The sequence below is a fragment of the Mobula hypostoma genome, chromosome 7 (genome assembly GCF_963921235.1).
Source record: "Mobula hypostoma chromosome 7, sMobHyp1.1, whole genome shotgun sequence".
Classification (NCBI taxonomy): Eukaryota; Metazoa; Chordata; class Chondrichthyes; order Myliobatiformes; family Myliobatidae; genus Mobula; species Mobula hypostoma.
The window spans coordinates 130150381-130168172 of NC_086103.1; the positions used below are offsets into that span (position 1 = coordinate 130150381).

The following is a 17792-nucleotide window of genomic DNA, read 5'->3' on the forward strand; positions in this document are numbered from 1 at the left end:
CAAAAGCTTGCGTGTTTTCCGCTGGTGTTTGACGCGTTGCACGAGTATATCTCAGCGCGTGGCCGAAGGACGCGCACGCGCTCGACCCTCGCCTTTGTTTGCAGAAACTTAAACGTGCCAGCGAACGGAACACAATAACAATCGCATCAGTGGACCTGCGCCTTGTGTCCCGGCGGCTGCGCGCTTCCTGGCTGGCCGCCGTCAGATTGCAGACGGCAGCGCAGCGAGCGGACCGCGCTGTCGATGCCGCACCCTGACTCGCGGCTCCGGCTCGTTCCGTGCGGGCTCGCCAGCGTGGGCGCGCGCGCGCTCCTGCGTCCGGTCGGCTCGGGTCGCGTGCCTCTTGGGTCGAAGCGGAGACTCGCTCTCGTCCGAGTCAGTCATTCAGTCAGACGCAGCTAGCGGAGCCGTTTCCTGTGTTTGTGTGGCTCAGTGAGGGAGAGCCGGGAGCAGCAGCTGTTGCCACCTGAACATGGTATAAAGGAGAGGAGAGAACTTCCCACAGCTCGTATGCATCGCTAAATGTACGAATCCTACTCGACAGGAGGGCAAAGAAAGAAGAAATTCCGCAAATTTAACGAAGATGGCGAACGACTCTCCTGCTAAAAGTCTAGTAGAGATAGATCTCTCCTCTTTGCGGGTGAGTACAGGCTTGGCTTTGAAGGAGGAATAACAGTTTCATAGAAAGACAATGTGAACTCCTTAGACGGAAGCAGCACAAATTTATTCGAGCTTTAAAACTTACTTGCACATAGTGGTGAGGTTGCTTTGTTAAAATTCAGCCAGTGTCAGATTATTTTTGCAGTTTGTAGGGCTTTGATAGGAAGAGCAGGAACAGTTCAGAGCTTTCTTTGTTTGTGCATGTATTGGCATGTGCATGGAAATAGGGCGCAACAGCTGCATCTCACCATCATCCGGCTGGATCAGATTTGGGATTTATACCAATAATTACATTTCAAAATTTTGAAATTTTTTTTTAGGACCCAGCGGGCATATTTGAATTGGTTGAAGTGGTGGGAAACGGCACATACGGACAAGTCTATAAGGTTTGTTTAAACGTAATTCCTGTGTCCCTTTTCATGTGCATCCACGCAGATGTATATGTTCCGTCTGAGTCATATTGTGTAAAATTTGAAACTTAGATTTTGTATAGTTAAATTACATTACGATTCGCTCTCTTTCCTACTTCATAATTAGCGATCATTATGATTTTATGAGCCATATCCAGACAATGGGACAAAGATAAAATTGGAGTAAGCTACAGATATTGCCAATGCATAATGTGTGTTATTTCATCCTTAATTCAGTCACTGTTGGACTGATTTATTGTTACATGTCAGTTTGCAACAGATTCTTAAGGCTGATTGTATGATCAACAATTGCACAAGAAATGCTTCTCTCATGCAGTGGTTGGTTGTGTATCAGACAAAGTGGTAGGAGACTTGGCAGAGCATGAGGAATCACTAAACTCGGCCAACTTTTCCAAAGCTATAGTGGTTCTTGTTACATCCACCCTATATGTGTGTTAATCTGGATATGCTGACTAGCTGTGTTGTTAGAAATGAGCAAGTCTTTGTTGAATGTGCTTGGTTTCATCAGTTATTTTGTTCAGTTGGACCACTGCCACTGAAGATGCAGGGAGAATTGGATGGGGGCTCTTTTTAAAATGTTTCCATAACAGTTTATGTCAGCAAGATTTTGGTGGGATGGTAAGTGTGATAATAAATGGAAAGTGAGATGAGAGGAAGTAGGGGTTGTTAAAGCATTTTTTGTTTTATGTTAATCAGATTCACCATGTACAAACTAATGCCAAACTAGTGTGAAAAGATTTGAGTGAAAAGGTGGCTTTGTTTTGAATTTTTTGTATATTATTATGCAACAAGGTTATTTGTTGAAAACTTAGAGGGCTTTATTTTAGTTGTTTAGGCTGTCAAGGCAACTTTGTATCCAGTTCTATTCAAAGTATCTGTGAAAGATATTCACAATGAATGTTAAGTACTGGTTCTCTAAAACTTTTTTTCCAAGTTCCAAGAAAGTTTTCTGTTGCTTTGTTTGTATAGATTGTTGAATCATCATTTTTTTTTTGGAGAAGGACTGGAGCAAAAGGTTTTACAGTAACCTGTTTTGTTGTGTGTTATAAATAGAGTATTCTAATTCCTCCATGCTAGATGAAATAATTTTTTTGTGTATATTTTACTGCTATGGTGTATTCCATGACTGTTATACACTACTTTATGGTGTTCATTTTCTTTTGCAATATTTTAGTACTTAGTCCAAATTGCATAGACTTTTGGAATTTGCAGTGTTCATCTTTGTCTTAAATGATGCTTGTGACACACCTCAAGTCTGTTGTAGAAAGTTAATAAATGCAGCCTCATGGTTTTGGAGAGTAAGTAATAACTCATTATTTACTTTTATTCTCCTGTACAACATGCATGCAGAAGGAATTGCTTGCCTAAAAAGTTAATTTGCCTTTTGAAATCGTGTACTCAATTTTTTTTTGTTAAATACTTGATGCCTCATGTTTGTAATATTTTAACTTGATCACAAAGCATTTTTAGTATTGCATTATTTTGTACCTGCATACACTGGTATGTCAAATAACTGAGGACATTTTCTGTCAGTCTTTTTGAATTAGGTCTTCAGTGTCATGGGAGCAGTTGAAGATTTTAATGCCTACTTAATAAACTAAGTACTACTGACTATGTGGTATAATTGACAATTCTATATTTAGTAGACTAATGAAAAGTACTCATATTCTAAGTTTTTATTAAGGAAAAAATACACGTTGGAAGTGAAAGTTGTTGATTGAATTGTTCCTACTCTTCAAGAGCATATGTTCTGTTTTCTGTGAAGGACATCTAATCCTCTATCATAAAACCTTTTTGATGTACATGTTTTCTTTATGTACACTACCCATTTTTAAAATTCAAATACTGTTGTTATTTAAGGTTGCATCATTAAGTGAATGCTATAAAAGAGACACTTGAGACGTGAAAATATGGTATCTTTGTTAAAGGATATGGAGGATGATAATTTCACATTTTTTTGTGGTTTGAGACATCATATAATTTAATACTCCAGATTCCAAATTATATTCAGAGGGATTAACAGGAGATGGGCTCTTAAGAGGAGATGGGCTTTGAAGTGAGAGGCATGAGAATTTTGGAGGTATGTCTCAGGACTTCCTAGTGAGCTTTACCAGGAATTTGAAGCAATTTTAAAAGTGGTAGGTTTCAGGGCTTTCTAGTGAGTTTCACTTAACGTGACTTTGAAAGAGGTATATTTACAAAATGTTAGTTAATAGTTGATTGGCTAATAAGCTAGTTGACAGCAGCCAATACAAACCTAGTGTCAAACAGAGTAGCTGTTGTTGGAGTGGGCTAGTGCATGAGTGGAGAGCTGAGGCTTTGGTGTGAAGTGGAGGAGCAAGTTACCCAGGCATTAGGAGTGAAAACAGCTCTTTGATAATGCTTCAGTGGGAAGTCACGAGAGAACAGGTAAGGTTTTTATTTTGGTTGTTCGTCTTTAAGTGTCGACAGGATGGCATTAGGGCTGTGGAATGCACCTCCTGGGAAGTCAGGGGACCTCAGTCTCCATGGTGACAATACCCGTGGGAAGTACACCCAGCCGTAGTTCCTGACAGAGCAGGTCAAGAACTGGCCGTGCAGTTGGATATACACATAATCACACAGAGCGGAGGGTTTCGTAGATTAGAGTGTTAGGGAGGCGGTCACAGTGAAGGTACATGCTTTAGATAAAGACAGCAGGCAGTCAGAGCAGGGTTTCTCTGTGGCCATGACCCTCTTTGCATATTATTGGGGGAGATGTTCATTTAGGGGTTAGCAATGATAGTCAACTCTCTGGCACTGAAGTTCAGAGGGATTTTAGTTATTGGATCATTGGGATCTCTGGGGTAGAGGTGACTTGTACAAAAGGGATGGGTTGCACTTGAACTGGAGGGGGATCAGTATGCTAATAGGGAAGTTTGCCTTTGCCCCCACTGAGGGTTTAAACTAGTCTGGCTGGGGGATGGAACTCAAGAGAGTGAACTCAGTGAGAAGACGGGTCCATGCAGCAACAAGAGTCTTAAGCCTAAACAATCAGGATAGCCATGTTTACAACAAAAGGTCAGATAGTATCACTCTGCTTTAAATAGCATCTACTTCACTGCACATAGTTATAACAGATTAAGTTGAAGTTTGTTATCATTCAACTGTACAGATGTGTACCACCAAATGAGACAATGTTCCTCTGGACCAAGATGTAACACAGTACATGTAACTCTCACACATAACACAAAAAGTAATGTTACCACAAATTAACAACAAATAAATTAGGGGTAAATGTGATACAAGTTTAGAAAGTAAACATACCTCATATGTGATGAGAGCTCGGTAGTGGCAGGGATTTCGGTAGTCTTGTGGCCTGGGGGAAGCAGCTGCTTCTCATTCCAACAGTTTTTGTCCTAATGCTACGATACCTCCTGTCAGATGTTTGTGGGGGGGGGGTGGGTTCGAAGAGATTGTTGGATGGATGGGAGGGATCACTGACAATGGTAAGGGCCCTGTGTGCATAGCATTCCTGATAAATCTCTTCCATCCATTAGAGATGGACCTTGGTGATCCTCTCAGCAGTCCTCACCATTCTTTGATGGAGCTTGTGGTCAGATGCCTTGCAATCCTCATACCAGATAGTGATGTAGCTGGCCAGGACACTCTTGATGTTCCTGTAAAAATTGGTTAAAGTGGGTGGGTGGGGGAAGGAGGAGCCTCACTCACCTCATTCTTCTCAGGAAGTAGAGACATTGCTGTGCTATTTTGATCAGAGTTAGTGTTGAGGGACCAGGTGAGGTTCTGTTGTGTGCTTGGTTCTCGGAGATCTCTCTAAGGAGCAGCTGCATATGTGCAGTGCGGACTGGTCAGCCCGCACCTTCCTAAAGTCCACAATCATCTCTTTGGTTTTAACTACAATGAAACTCGACTTGTTGTGCTCACAGCACTCTACCAGCAGCTTTACCCCCCCCCCCCCGCATGCCGTCCTGTCATTATTGTTGATGAGACCAACCCCTGTCTGTCATCAGTGAATTTGATGCTTTGGTTTGAACTGGATCGAGCAATGCAAGATCCCAAACTGAAGGCGCAGATTGCCTCTGGGGTCTGAGGTAGTGTGGCTGAGAGAAGCACAGGAGTGCTATTCAGTGTCTCAGAATACTAATGCTTTAGACATGAGGAAGGAGCAGGTATTAGTGCAGGGGGTGTTGGCTTTTTGATAATGGAGGACATAATAGCAATGCTTGGAGAGGATATTCTTTAGGGATCTTCTATCAAAGCCATTTGGGTAGAACTTGGAAATAGAAAAGGGATGGTCACTTTAGTGGGACTAGATTATAGATGCTCCCAATAATCCACAGGAACTTGAGCAGATGTTGAGACATTGGTTGTGAGGATACTAGGGTAACTTTACTAGAAAATTTCATTTTCTGTATATTGACTGGGCCACCCAGAGTGCACAGAGCCTGGATCGGGCAGAATTTTGTGTGGTCTATCCAAAACAGTTTCTCTCACACAGTTTAGAGACATATCTCTTCAGGAAGGAGCAATTCTGGACCTCCCCTTGGGTAACGAGGAACACCAAGTAACTGAAATGACAATTGAGGAGCACTTGGGCTACAGTGACTGTGATTCTGTTAGTTTTAAAATAGTTATGGAAAAATTTAGAACAGGTTCACAGGTTAAAATCCTGAACAGGAGTAACCTTGAGGGCATTGGGCAGGATCTAGCTGGGGTCGAATGGGAGATTGGCAAGTTGGCAAATGGGAGGCTTTTAAGGTGGTTATATCTGGAGTCTGGGGTTGAATGCTCCTGCTAGTGTGAGAGGCAGATATGCCAAGTTCAAGGAGCCCTGGCCGACGGAAGATTTCGAAGCTCTGGTCAAGAAAAAAAAGCAAGCGTAAATCGTGTTTAGGCAGCTCGATACAAATAAATCCCTTGACAAACAAAAGGTTTAAAAACAGGCTTAAGAGGGAAAGCACAAAAGTGAAAAGAGAGTATGAGATTGATTTGGCAGGCAGAGTTAAGGATAATCCCAAGACGTAAAAGGGTGACTGCTGGTTGGTGGCATCCACACCGGACTTTGAGACGAGTACGCATTAGGGTCCATTTGTGCAGGGTTGAACATTGAGCTAGCAACTTGGCTTTGTAAGAAAAAAAACCAGATAATTGCTAAAGAAATGGCAAGTTTGCTGCCTGATATGCCACAAAGCATGGAAAGGGACTACAATAACACCAAAAGGATGACTAGGGAGAGACTAGGTCCTTTTAAAGACAATCAGGGCTGCCTGTGTGTGGAGCTGCAGGACATAGCTAAGATTTTTAATGTCTGCTTCTCATTGGTATTTTCTCAGGGGTACAACATTGATGCCTAAGAAATTAGGGTAATAAGTACGAGGCCTTGAATCATATCCTTGTTATGAGGAAGGAGGTGTTAGCAACTTGGAAGTGCATTAAGATGGGTAAATCCACATGGTCCAATCAAGTGCACCCTGGACCTCAAAGGAGGTCAGGGATGAAACATTGAAGGCTATTGTTGAGATATTTGCTTTGTTGTTAGCTCCTGGCCTAGTTCCAAAAGTCTGGATGGTGGCCAATGTTGTTCCATTGTTAAAACCATAAAACATATGAGCAGAATTAGACCATTTGGCCCATTGAGTCTGCTCTGCCATTTCATGGCTGATTTATTATCCCTCTCAACCCTATTCTCCAACCATCTCCACCATAACTTTTGATGCCCTGACTAATCGAGATCCAGTCAACTTCTGCTGTAAATATATCCAATGACTTGGCTTCCACAGCAGTTTGTGGCAATGAATTCCACAGATTTACCACCCTCTGTCTAAAGAAATTCCTCCTCATGTCTGTTCGAAATGGATGTCCCTCTATTTGAGGCTGTGCCCACTGGTCCTAGACTTCCCCATTTTGGGAAGCATCCTCCCCACATTCACTCTATCTAGGCCTTTCGATATTTGATAGGTTACAGTGAGATTCCCTCCCCCATTCTTCTAAACTCCAGCGAGTACAGGTCCAACACCATCAAACACTCATACATTAACCCTTTCATTTGCAGAATAATTGTCATGAACCTCCTCTGTACCTTCTCCAGTGCCAAGAAATTTTTTAGATAAGGCACCCAAAATTGCTCACAATACTTCAAGTGCCGTCTAACCAATGCCTTATAACGTTTGAGCATTGCATCTTGCGTTTGTATTCTAGTCCTCTCAAAATGAATGTTAACATGGCCTTTGCCTTCCTTACCACTGACTCAACTTGGGAGTATGTAAGTCATTGGTGAGGCCACACTTGGACTATTGTATAAAGTTTTGATCACCCTGTTATAGGAAAGACATTGTCAAGTTGGAGAGGGTGCATGTTTATTTCCTGGAGCGCAGGAGGAGTTTATAAGATAGGTTATCTTATGAGGGGTATTGGTAAGGTGGATTAGTTCTATCTCCAGAGTTGTGGAGTTCAAAGCTAGAGGGGAGAAATTTAAATGACACCTGAGAGGGTCTGGTGAGTACCTGGAATAAGCTGCCTGAGGAGGTGGTTGAGGTAGATACAATTGCAACATTTAAGAGGTATTTGGATAGGTGCTTAGAAGGTTCTGCCCCGAATGGGGACAACTGATACTCGTAGGGAAGATGTCATGGTTAGTTTGGACCAGTTGGCCCAAGGGCCTGTTTCCAGCTGTATTTCTGAAATTGTACCTCAGTTTTGTGTGTTCATTCTTGTTAGAATAGAACAAGAGGCACGGGACTTAATGACAATGAATTACTTGTGTCATTGAAATTGTGTTCAGTTTGTGTTGTCACTGTCAGTTGCTTAAATAACTTTTAAGTGAGTAGTGTCAGGGTCAAATTTGTTGTAGAAGGATTTATATTAAAGTAGGACGTGTTTGATCTGGACGAAAGACTGAGTTCGTGAGCTGGCGATGTACAGAAAGGTGGCTGTATATAATTTACATGAATGTACAAAAAGTTGGGAGGAGCATAATTCTTTTGCTCTTATTGTGCACAGTGGTAGTCAAAACCAAGTGTCGTTCTTCAGGGCTTGAAGGAAGGGGATAATTTGATCATGTTGGAGACAATGGTGCAGGAATAGAATTGATGAAAAACAAAAACATAGGTGCTGGAAATAGTAAATGCTCAGTACTTAGCACAGTAAGCAGATCTGTTAAGATATAAACAGGGTTAATGTCTCAGGTTAATGACTTTCCATCTGTACTCAGAAATAATGCATGTTTTAAATTGCAGAGGTAGGGAATGTCTGTGATACCCCAGAGACTGAGATAGACGCAAGCTGTGGTGTTACTGGCTAAGAAAGGGTGGTTAGCCTGGTTAATTATAAATGATCTATCTGGATTGGGTAGATTTAAAAACAAATGGAGAGATGATGGGGGTGGGGTGGGAGAGAAAGTGTTGGAGAAAAAACTGCAGTAACTAGCTATCTGAAGTAGAAGAATGCTCAAAATGCTCAGCAAATCAAATAGTATCCAGAGAGAAGAGAGCAGAGCTGGGAAGATCAAATGCAAACTGTAAAGTTTGCTTTTCTGAAATTATTCAGTTTATTATTGAGCCATGAACACAATGCCATCTCAAGATGCATCTTCCTCTCCCTTCCCCATTCAGAATTCCAAAGGGACTATTCCTTCTGCAACTGCCTGGTTCACTCTTCACTCTCCGTTGGCACCACCTCATGCAGCTGCAAGTGGTAAACACCCTCGATTTTACCACTTCCTTTCCCTCCAACCAGTGGCCTAAACATTGCCCTTGTAAAATAATGATTCACTTGTTCTGTTTCCAGTCTAGCGTGTTGCATTTGATCTCGTTCTGATATTCTCTTCTATATTAAAGAAACCAAATGTAACTTGCACGACTACGTTGAAGAACGTCTCCATTTAGTGCACTTTATTGACTCTGAACTTGTAGTTATGTTATTTTAATTCTCTATTGCTCTCTTATTTTGACCTCTTGGACTGGTCAAATGAAACCCAACATGAACTCGATAAACAACATCTCATCTAACTCTGAACATTAGTCCTTGGGAGGCATTGAGTTCAAGAGTTCTGGTGAAAAGCCAAAACAGATTTATACTCTCTCTACAAATGCTAGTTACATGAGATTTCCCAATCATGTTTATTTCAGCTTTCTACCAAATGCAGCATTTTGTACCCCAATTTGTGTTTTTATTCTTCCTTTTGCATGTTCTGCGGTAGGATTAACTAATTAACAGGTTTTCAACCTCTTGTTCAGCTGGCATCATTACCATTTGCATTGTATAGTTTTTCCTCCCTGTCATCAATACTGTGTGTACGCTCAACTGTTTGCATTTTAAAATTGATTAATTTTTAATTTTTGTATTTCGATTTAGCTTTTTCTCTCTTCACTAATACCACCTAATCCAGAGCATTTAAAAATGTTTTTGTTATTTAGTAACAGAACAGGCTTTCAGCTGTTCATTTAGCTCACGCTTCAGGCTTTACTTGCCACTTTTGTTCCATTTGCCTTGTGTAATCTGCCATTGGTAAAATGATACTTCATTTCACCCGCATCCAATTCCAATTTTTAAATACTTTGTAGAAACTAGTCAGTTTTAGTAAAAATTGGATTGTTTTTGTGCTAAGTAGGTTGTGACGTTGGTTTTGCAGATTCATAAAAAGTAATTTTCATTGTTAATATTATGGAATTTTACTGGATATTTCAAGATTAATTCTCGAAGTTATTTTCCTTATTCCAATGAAGGTATACTTGTGTATGAATCTCCACTATGATGTTTATCGCTTACTCATTTTATGTGAGAATAAACAGCAGAATATTTTGTAATTGTTACTAATTTGAGGTAGTAAAGAACTGTGTATTCACAGACGTGGAGATGAATAGTGTATAATGGCACCTTGGTGCAGTATAGTGCTTTGTCATCACCGGAGATGGTCTGCAGGATGTGGCTGTCCTGGAATTTGATACTTCTCTCCAACTGATGGAGTTTATTACTCGTGTCTTATGGCAAGATGGTGTCAGTGACCAATGGCAATATTTTGCAAACAGCTCACTAAACTACTATCTGCTCTAGTAGATAAATTTCTTCTAAACTGTGATGGCTGCAGTCTGCAGCCTGTAATTTCCCTTCTAAGAATGCTCTTTTGAAGAGAAAATGATCTGGTGCTTTTGCAGTCCTCTGGGTGAATTCAGCGAACTAGACTTGGAAGTATAGGTATGGCTGGGAAAGCCATTGCTGGGAGTGGACTTCGAGACGGAGGATGAATTTGTGTTTGGCTCCATTCCTCTGCGCTGGTGAAAGTGTCGAGCGAGATTAAAATTGTTGAAGATGAGAGTGAAAGGGAACAGACGTTCAGTGTTCTCTGTCTCTCTCTCTCTTTGCTACTACCATCGGGCAGGGGGCTCAGGAGTCTTGGGTACCAGGTTGCCAGGTTTGGGAGCAGTTGTTGCCCTGCAGCTATTGGGCTCCTGGATGGCCTTAGCTCGCCTCAGTACTGAATAGGCTCTGCAGCTGTTGGCTCACTTTCTGGGACTCTGCAGTTCATGTTCCATGTGTTTTTGTTTACTTTTTTTAACATTTGATCAAGGCTTCAAGGTCGAGGCTGAAGGACAGGCCAGTGTTCAGCTCAGCGAGGTTTATTCATTTCAGCACTGGACTGACTCTAGCGATGACCTACAACCATCGGCAGTCACTCCAGCACTGCACTGGCTCTGTGGCTTCGGGTTCATCCTGCTGTCATCGGGTTCCTGGACCAACTTCACTCACCTCAGCACAGAACTCTCTCCGTTAATGTGGACTCACTTTCAGGAACTCTGCAGTTAGTGGTCTGTGTTATTTGTTTACTATTTTACTGTTAGCACAATTCTTTTTCTTTTTGTCACCCATTGGGTGTTTGATTATCTTTGTTGTGTGGGATTTTTTTTAATGAATTCTACTGTGTTTGTGTTTTGTGGTTGTTTGCAAGAAAACAAATCTCAATGTCCTATACAGTATGCATACTTTAATAAATGTAGTTTGAACGCAAGCTCATCTGTCATGTGAAATTTGACACAACTGAGTCTTGATTGAGTTTCAGCTTGCTGGATGAACTAGGCTTTCCCATATCCTCTGTCAGTAAGACAGCCTACGGCACATCTATCATTGCCTGCTTCTCCTCTTGAGAACATCTGCTTAAAATCTCATTGTACTTTTTTGTGTCCAGACTTATCTGTTTTGGTGTTGTTTTACGCTACCCCTTGGAATCGACATTTCCTAAACTTGGAGCTATCCAAAACTTTGCTGCCGGTGATATAACTTGTACCAAGCTCATACTATGATACAGTTAAGAATTTCACCCCTAATACACATCTTGGAACTTGGGTGTACCGTCATTTAGTTGCAGGTATTTGAATGGCAAAATTAGTCCTAGGTGTCTGAATTTTAATTAAACCTCCATTAAGAGTAGAAACGGATAATTTGAACAGATTAAAGTAATATGTTTACGAGTTATTGAAAATCTAGCAAGAAGTGGTGCTGAAATGTTTGCTGAATGAGTACTCACCTCTTATGAATAGCCATGACTTTACCTGAATTTATTCTGAGCACTTTTAGATCAAAATGTAAAGAATTCTTTTCAAGACCAAATAAAGTTCTAAAACAATTTCTGCCTGCTCTGGAGTTAGTTTTGCACTATCTTTCAAACTGCATTTTATCTCTAAAACATAACATCATGTTCCTGAAAGTATTTATTTTTGACTTTTGTTTGTAAGGTTGGGTTATAATATAAAGTGAGCTTCAGTGGGAGATCATGGATGCTGAATTATCACTAATGGATAAATTTGAAGGTAATTTGCTATGAGCTGAGAATGGAATGCTATTTTGAAAATATTGAAGTGTTTGAGCAACATTTTAAAACAAACTGAAATTAATGTGCAGGATGTATGTAGTTTTTGACATAACCAATTTTGAATTTAACAGTGTGCTAAAGCAGATTGTTAGCATTGTAGTTTATGTTATACTGAAGTGTTGCATTTTGAAAACAAATGACTGTAAAACGAGAAGTATTGTTGTAATAAGAACTTTCAGTAGCATTTCCTCTCTTGAATGCTATGTATTTATGTTACATTTTTACAGGATTTTCTTAAGATTAGGCAACTTCAAGATGCTGCACTTCACAAAATTAATCTTACCAAAAGATAGAGGTTATAACTGAAAGAAACCTATTGACCTAAGACTGAACAGAATACTTGAAAACAAATAGTTCTGTAATTTCTCTCATTTGTATGGTTTTTAAAACTTTTTGTGCTCTTAGCCAATGTAATCATGAAGGGCACTCTGTTTGTTATTCAGGTAGCATTCTCCCAATTGCACAGCACAGAAACAGGCCTGACATGTCCAAGCCAACCATCAAGTGCAGATCACATTTACCCACACTTAGCATATTGCCTTCCAATGTCTTGGTGATTCAAGTGCCCATCCAGTTGCTGCTAAAATATTGAGAGTACCTAACTGTTCTGCTATTTCAGACAGTGCATTCCAAACACTCGCAAACACTCTCTCTGAATGGGGGGTGGGGGGGGGATATTCCCTCACTTTGGGTGTTTAAGTTGTTGGCAATGATATGTTGACCAAATAGGAGTGGCAGTAAATAGCACATTAAATGGCTTTTTAAGCATGCAGAAATTACTGTGGAGCTAACTATTTTCTTCAAAACCATGTATTTTTTGCCAATGCAACACAAATAAAATGCTGGAGGAATTCGACAGAGTGTTCAGTATTTTGTTTACTTGTTGAATTTGCAACATAATATCTTTGAGGGATTAAAACCCAAGTGTTTGTGATGATTGCCAAGTGAGCGTAATCCTGTTGAAAACAGCAGTATCAATTTGATGTAAGACTTGAGGATTAGTGGTCTCCCCCCCCACCCCCCCGCCCCATCTTGGTCGCTGTCTTGCTTGATCCCATTTGGGCCTACAATGAGCTTTTGCTGTTGACATGAGGGGCAGAATAAATCAACCTGCCAAACGTTAAACATTTGCTTTCTTCATACATTCATGTTTATTTTCCAATATGAATAGATTTTACTGATGAAGTTACCATTTTCATGCTATTTCTTTTGCCATTACATAAATAATTTAATTGATTGTACTTGATAATGCTTTGTCTAAAGCGTCCAAGGCACATGAATGTTAGTAGTTTCAAACTTTAATGAATAACATATTGATGCAGGTTTCTAATATGTTGCCTTGAGCTATTTAGCACCGTTGGGGACACCCCCCCCCCCCAATGCTTTGTTTCTTGCATTAATGTATTGACTGGCAAAGGCACAATTTAACAGAAGACTGAATGGGCAGACACTGTGGTTTGCTGGCATTAGTTTCTGATCATCAGCAGTGGTATCTTTCTTGCATTTTTCTGAAAAGTGTGCATTGGAGACATTCGAGAGAATTACTAAGGGCTCTGTTGACATTAGACCACTGGGTTTGAATACTGAAATCAGTGATGGAGGTAATCCAGTAGAAGAGTTGATGTTGGTAGTGTTTGCATTCTGTTGCTGTGGGGGGGGGGGGGCGGCAATCTTTCCCTTCATTTAGCCATAAAGACAAAGCCAGTGCTTATTTAATATTTAATTACTCATCTGGGGTGTAAAATAGTGAAATTTTCTATTCAACTGTTTAATAATCTTGAAGACTTGTATTATTCAGAAATTGAAAATCATGTGGAAATGGAATCTTATTATGATTTTAATTTTGTGACTGATTTGGTTAGAGGAACAGCTCAATTGCTGGCAAGTTATTTTCAAATAGATGTACAGCACAGTATTAGTTGGAAGAATGGAAGAAAAATGGGTATACTTTAATGGTTAAGTGGTTGAATAAGCCCATGTTGGCTTGGGGACAATGTCTATGAGCAATTTAAGCCAGTAGTGTGTGTGGCACATTAGCATAGTAGTTAGATCTTGCTTTACAGCACCAGCTGCAAGATTGGGGCTCAGTTCCTGGCCCTATCTGTAAGACGTTTGTCCATTCTGCCCGTGACACCATGTGCTTCCTTCCACGTTGCAAAAATGTCCCGTTTAGTAAGTTGTGGACATGCTGTTTTGGCACTGGAAGCATGGCAGTGTTTGTGGGCTGCCCCAGCCCGTCCTTGGACTGTGTTGGTCATTGATGCAAACAATGCATTTCACTGTATGTTTTGATGTACATGTGACAAAGCTAATCTTTAAATGGTTATACATACATTGAGTTGGGTTAAGTATGTTTAAGTAAGTACATGGTATGGACCTGGCAGCAATACCAGGTAACTTGTCTGCCATCCCCGTCTAGTCCTGTACAGAACACTAGACTGTAAGACACAGGAGCAGAATTGGGGCATTCAGCCCCTTGAGACTGCTCCACCATTCCATCATGGCTGACTTAATATCCCTCTCAACTTCATTTTCCTGCCTTCTCTCTGTAATCTTTGACCCCCTTACTAATCAAGGACCCATCAACTTGTGCTTTACATATTCCCAATGATTTGGCCGGCACAGCTGTCTGTGGCAATGTTTTCGATTCACCAGCCTCTGGCAAAAGAAATTGCTCATTATCTCTGGTCTACAGGGACGTCCTTGTATTCACTACAGTTATTAGTTGTGGAATCGTGCCCTGGTTATGAGAGTGAAAGGGGAAAATTGGTCATAGGCCAAATGAAAATTGAAGATGTTGACATTTTCGCATGGTAATTAAGAAATGGTGGCTGCTTTCTGTTGATCCTAGTTTTCTCCATGTACTCAATGGCATTGCTTGGCTTTTCTTTCTAAAATTAAAGTTTTTCTACTGGAATACCATTATTGACATCTGGAAAAAACAAAGTGACAGGATAGGACTTATCTAGAAGTCCAGATGGTGAATGGTTTGATGCATTTATTCTCTCCTAGATTGAGCACGAGATCCCACAAATGTTGCTGAGGTTGACTGAGCTGTGTTAGAACTTTATGATCTGATCCTAAGCATAGGCATTACCTATTAAATCATTTAATGTTTCTTTGATACTTTTTTTTAATTCGAGTTCATTTTTAAGGGATTTTTAAAATTAGCACAGTAAATCATTTCCAATAGTCAGAACTAATTTAATATGCCAAGGTAATGCGTTCTCTTTCTTGAAGTTTTGTTTGAGTATATTGGGAATTGATCTTTTTGTAGTGTAAACTTGTTGCTAATTTCCGTGGATTATAAATATAGGACTCATTTTGGTACATTATCATAAGCAAAGATGTCTATACTTTCCATTGATTTTAGCTTGATAACTTCATTCTTATGTTGATACACTGAAAATTGGCTTGACAATTATAAATCCAATATTATCTCTAATATCAGTGAATTTGTAGCAGTGTCATTAAATGTTCTTTCAATGATCAGAAACATTATATGTTTCTTTGAATTAATAGGGTTTATCACTTTGCTCAGATGGAGCTTTGTTTAACTTCAGTTTGGATCTCATTGGCACAGATTTGTATTGTTGGAACAACCTATGGTGATATGGGCTATGGTTAAAGGTTGTTGAGGACATTTCTCGGCAGAGTCAAAATTTAATTATAGTTTGGGAAGTGAAAATCTATATTTTAAACTTAATATATCTAGAAAAAGGTTAAAACTCTGGAATTTTGCAATGAGTTTGGAGCTCTTCTATTGTGACACTTTTTTAATCTTCATTTTTTGACCATCTGGTTTTACTTAAGCTCAAATGCAGTCATTACTCTGAGGTTGTCCCTCAGGCTCTATCAGCCTCCAATGTGGAACCAGATGGGCTATATTCTTGTCTACCAAGTGACATTGTTTCATCGGTTGATGTGGGTTTAAGGATTAACCGCTGAAATAAGATTCCTGATTTATAGGGAAAGCCAATCTTTTTTTTTCTCCTGATGCTGCTCAAAAGTTTTCAATATCTGCAAAATGTTTTATTGACAAAAAAACTTTGTGCAGAAAGCACATTTATCTGTAATACTACTAGCTCACTAATTTTAATTAGAAGGAATGGGAGATGTGAAAATTTAATTATCTTGGTGTGTTTGTTTTCCTTCACTATTTTCAATTGTGCAATAACATGCTGGCAACAGGAGCAAAATGGGAAGGAAGGATTAAAAAGCCTATTAGGTAAAACTGTAGATGAGTAGGAATTACTTTTACTTTTTGTGATTTGTTGATAGTTAGTTGACAATGCATTTTTGATTGGAATTTTAATTTCATCCTGACCCTCACCTGTCTCAAAAGCTCAAATGTGCAAGTTGAGGGATGTAAGTTGAAAAATGGAAGAAAATGCTCTTCTGTCTGCTTTGAATGGGTTGTGCACGCTTGGATGTAATATCAGATTCAGGTTTATTAACATGGACTTGTATGTTGTGAAATTTGAGGCAGCAGTAGGGTGCATGAGAAAATAATTAGGAAAAAATGAAGCCGTGTTCATTGGTTTATGGACTGTTTAGAGTATCATGACTGCCATAGATTGATTCGTGGTTGAGGAGAAGAAGCTTTTCCTAAATCTTTGAGTGCAGGTAATCAATCTCCCCAAAGCTGTCATCGTATTAGAGCTATCTCCCAGTGTCCTTAATGATTGATGCCACTTACTGGTGAGGCTCCATCTATTGAAAATGTCCTTGATAGTGGACAGGGTTGTGGTCATGGTGAAGGTCTATAGCTCCCTGCAGATGCTTGTGATCCTGTGCATTGGAGCATCTGTACTAGGCTGTGATGCAACCCTTTAGAATGCTCCCCTCTGGACATCTGTGGAAATTTACAATTGTCATTGTGAGATAAAAAAACTCCTCAAACCCCCAACAAAGCAGAGCTATTGGTGTGCTGCCTTTGTAGTTATAGTTTTTTTTGTTGCAGAATAGATCCTCTGACATGAACTTGCTTTGTAAATTGAAGCTGCTCGCCCTTTCCACTACTGACTCCTTATTAAGGACTGGAGTGTGTTCTCCCAACCTCTACTTCCTGAAGTCTATAAGCAACACTTGGTCTTGCTGACATTGAGCGTCAGGTTGTTGTTGCAACATCCTGTGCAGCTCTCTGTCAGCATCTGAGATTATACCAACAACAGTGCTGACGTCTGCGAATTGATAGACAGCTTTCGAGCTATGCCTAGCCAGATGGGCGTGAGTGTAGAGAGTAGAGCAGTGGGTTAAACATGCGATTCTGAGGTGCACCTGTGTTGATTGTCAGCAAGGAGGAATTGTAATTTTCAATCTGGACTGACTGCGGTCTCCCACTCAGGAAGTTGAGAATCCAGTTACGGCAGGACGGTGCAGATGTCCAGGGTTTGAAGCTTGGTGATCAACACTGAGGGGATGTTTTGTGTAAAGTGCCTTGCTGTGATTGATGAACTGCAGCCTGGCGTACCTTTTGCTGTTGTCCATGTGCCGTAAAGCAGAGTGGAGCACCACTGAGATGGTGTCTGCTGTAAACCTGTTGTGGTGGTAGATAAACAGCAGTATATCCAGGTCCTTCATCAAGCAGCAGTTGGTTATGGCTAGAATTAACCTGTCAAAGCATTTCAGTACAGTAGATGTGAGTGCGACTAGGTGATGGTCATTAAAGTAGTTCGCCCTGCTCTAGGGCACCAGAATGATTACTGCCTTTTTTGAAGTGGGTGGAAACGTCCATGTGCAGCACTGAGAGGTTGAAAACTCCAGCCAGTTGGTCAGCATGAGTTTTCAGTGCCCAACGAGGTACACTGGGGCCTGACGCGTGGTCAGAACATAAGAAATAGGAGCAGGAGTAG

The 17792-nt window shown here is 40.4% G+C and overlaps 1 protein-coding gene across 3 annotated transcripts in view; it reads left to right on the top strand.

Annotated features, from left to right (window-relative positions):
- Positions 1-314: 314 nt before the first annotated feature.
- The window catches only part of LOC134349531 (mitogen-activated protein kinase kinase kinase kinase 4), a 277027-nt gene continuing 259549 nt past the window's right edge, over positions 315-17792 (top strand). For 2 of the 3 annotated variants that reach the window (XM_063054000.1, XM_063054002.1), the window contains exons 1-2: positions 315-640; positions 981-1046. In XM_063054000.1, coding sequence (XP_062910070.1) covers positions 584-640; positions 981-1046 — 123 coding nt within the window. In that variant the 5' untranslated portion in view covers positions 315-583. Of the gene's footprint in view, positions 641-980; positions 1047-10202; positions 10877-17792 lie in introns of those variants that run through there. The other variant, XM_063054001.1, reaches the window with a different exon arrangement.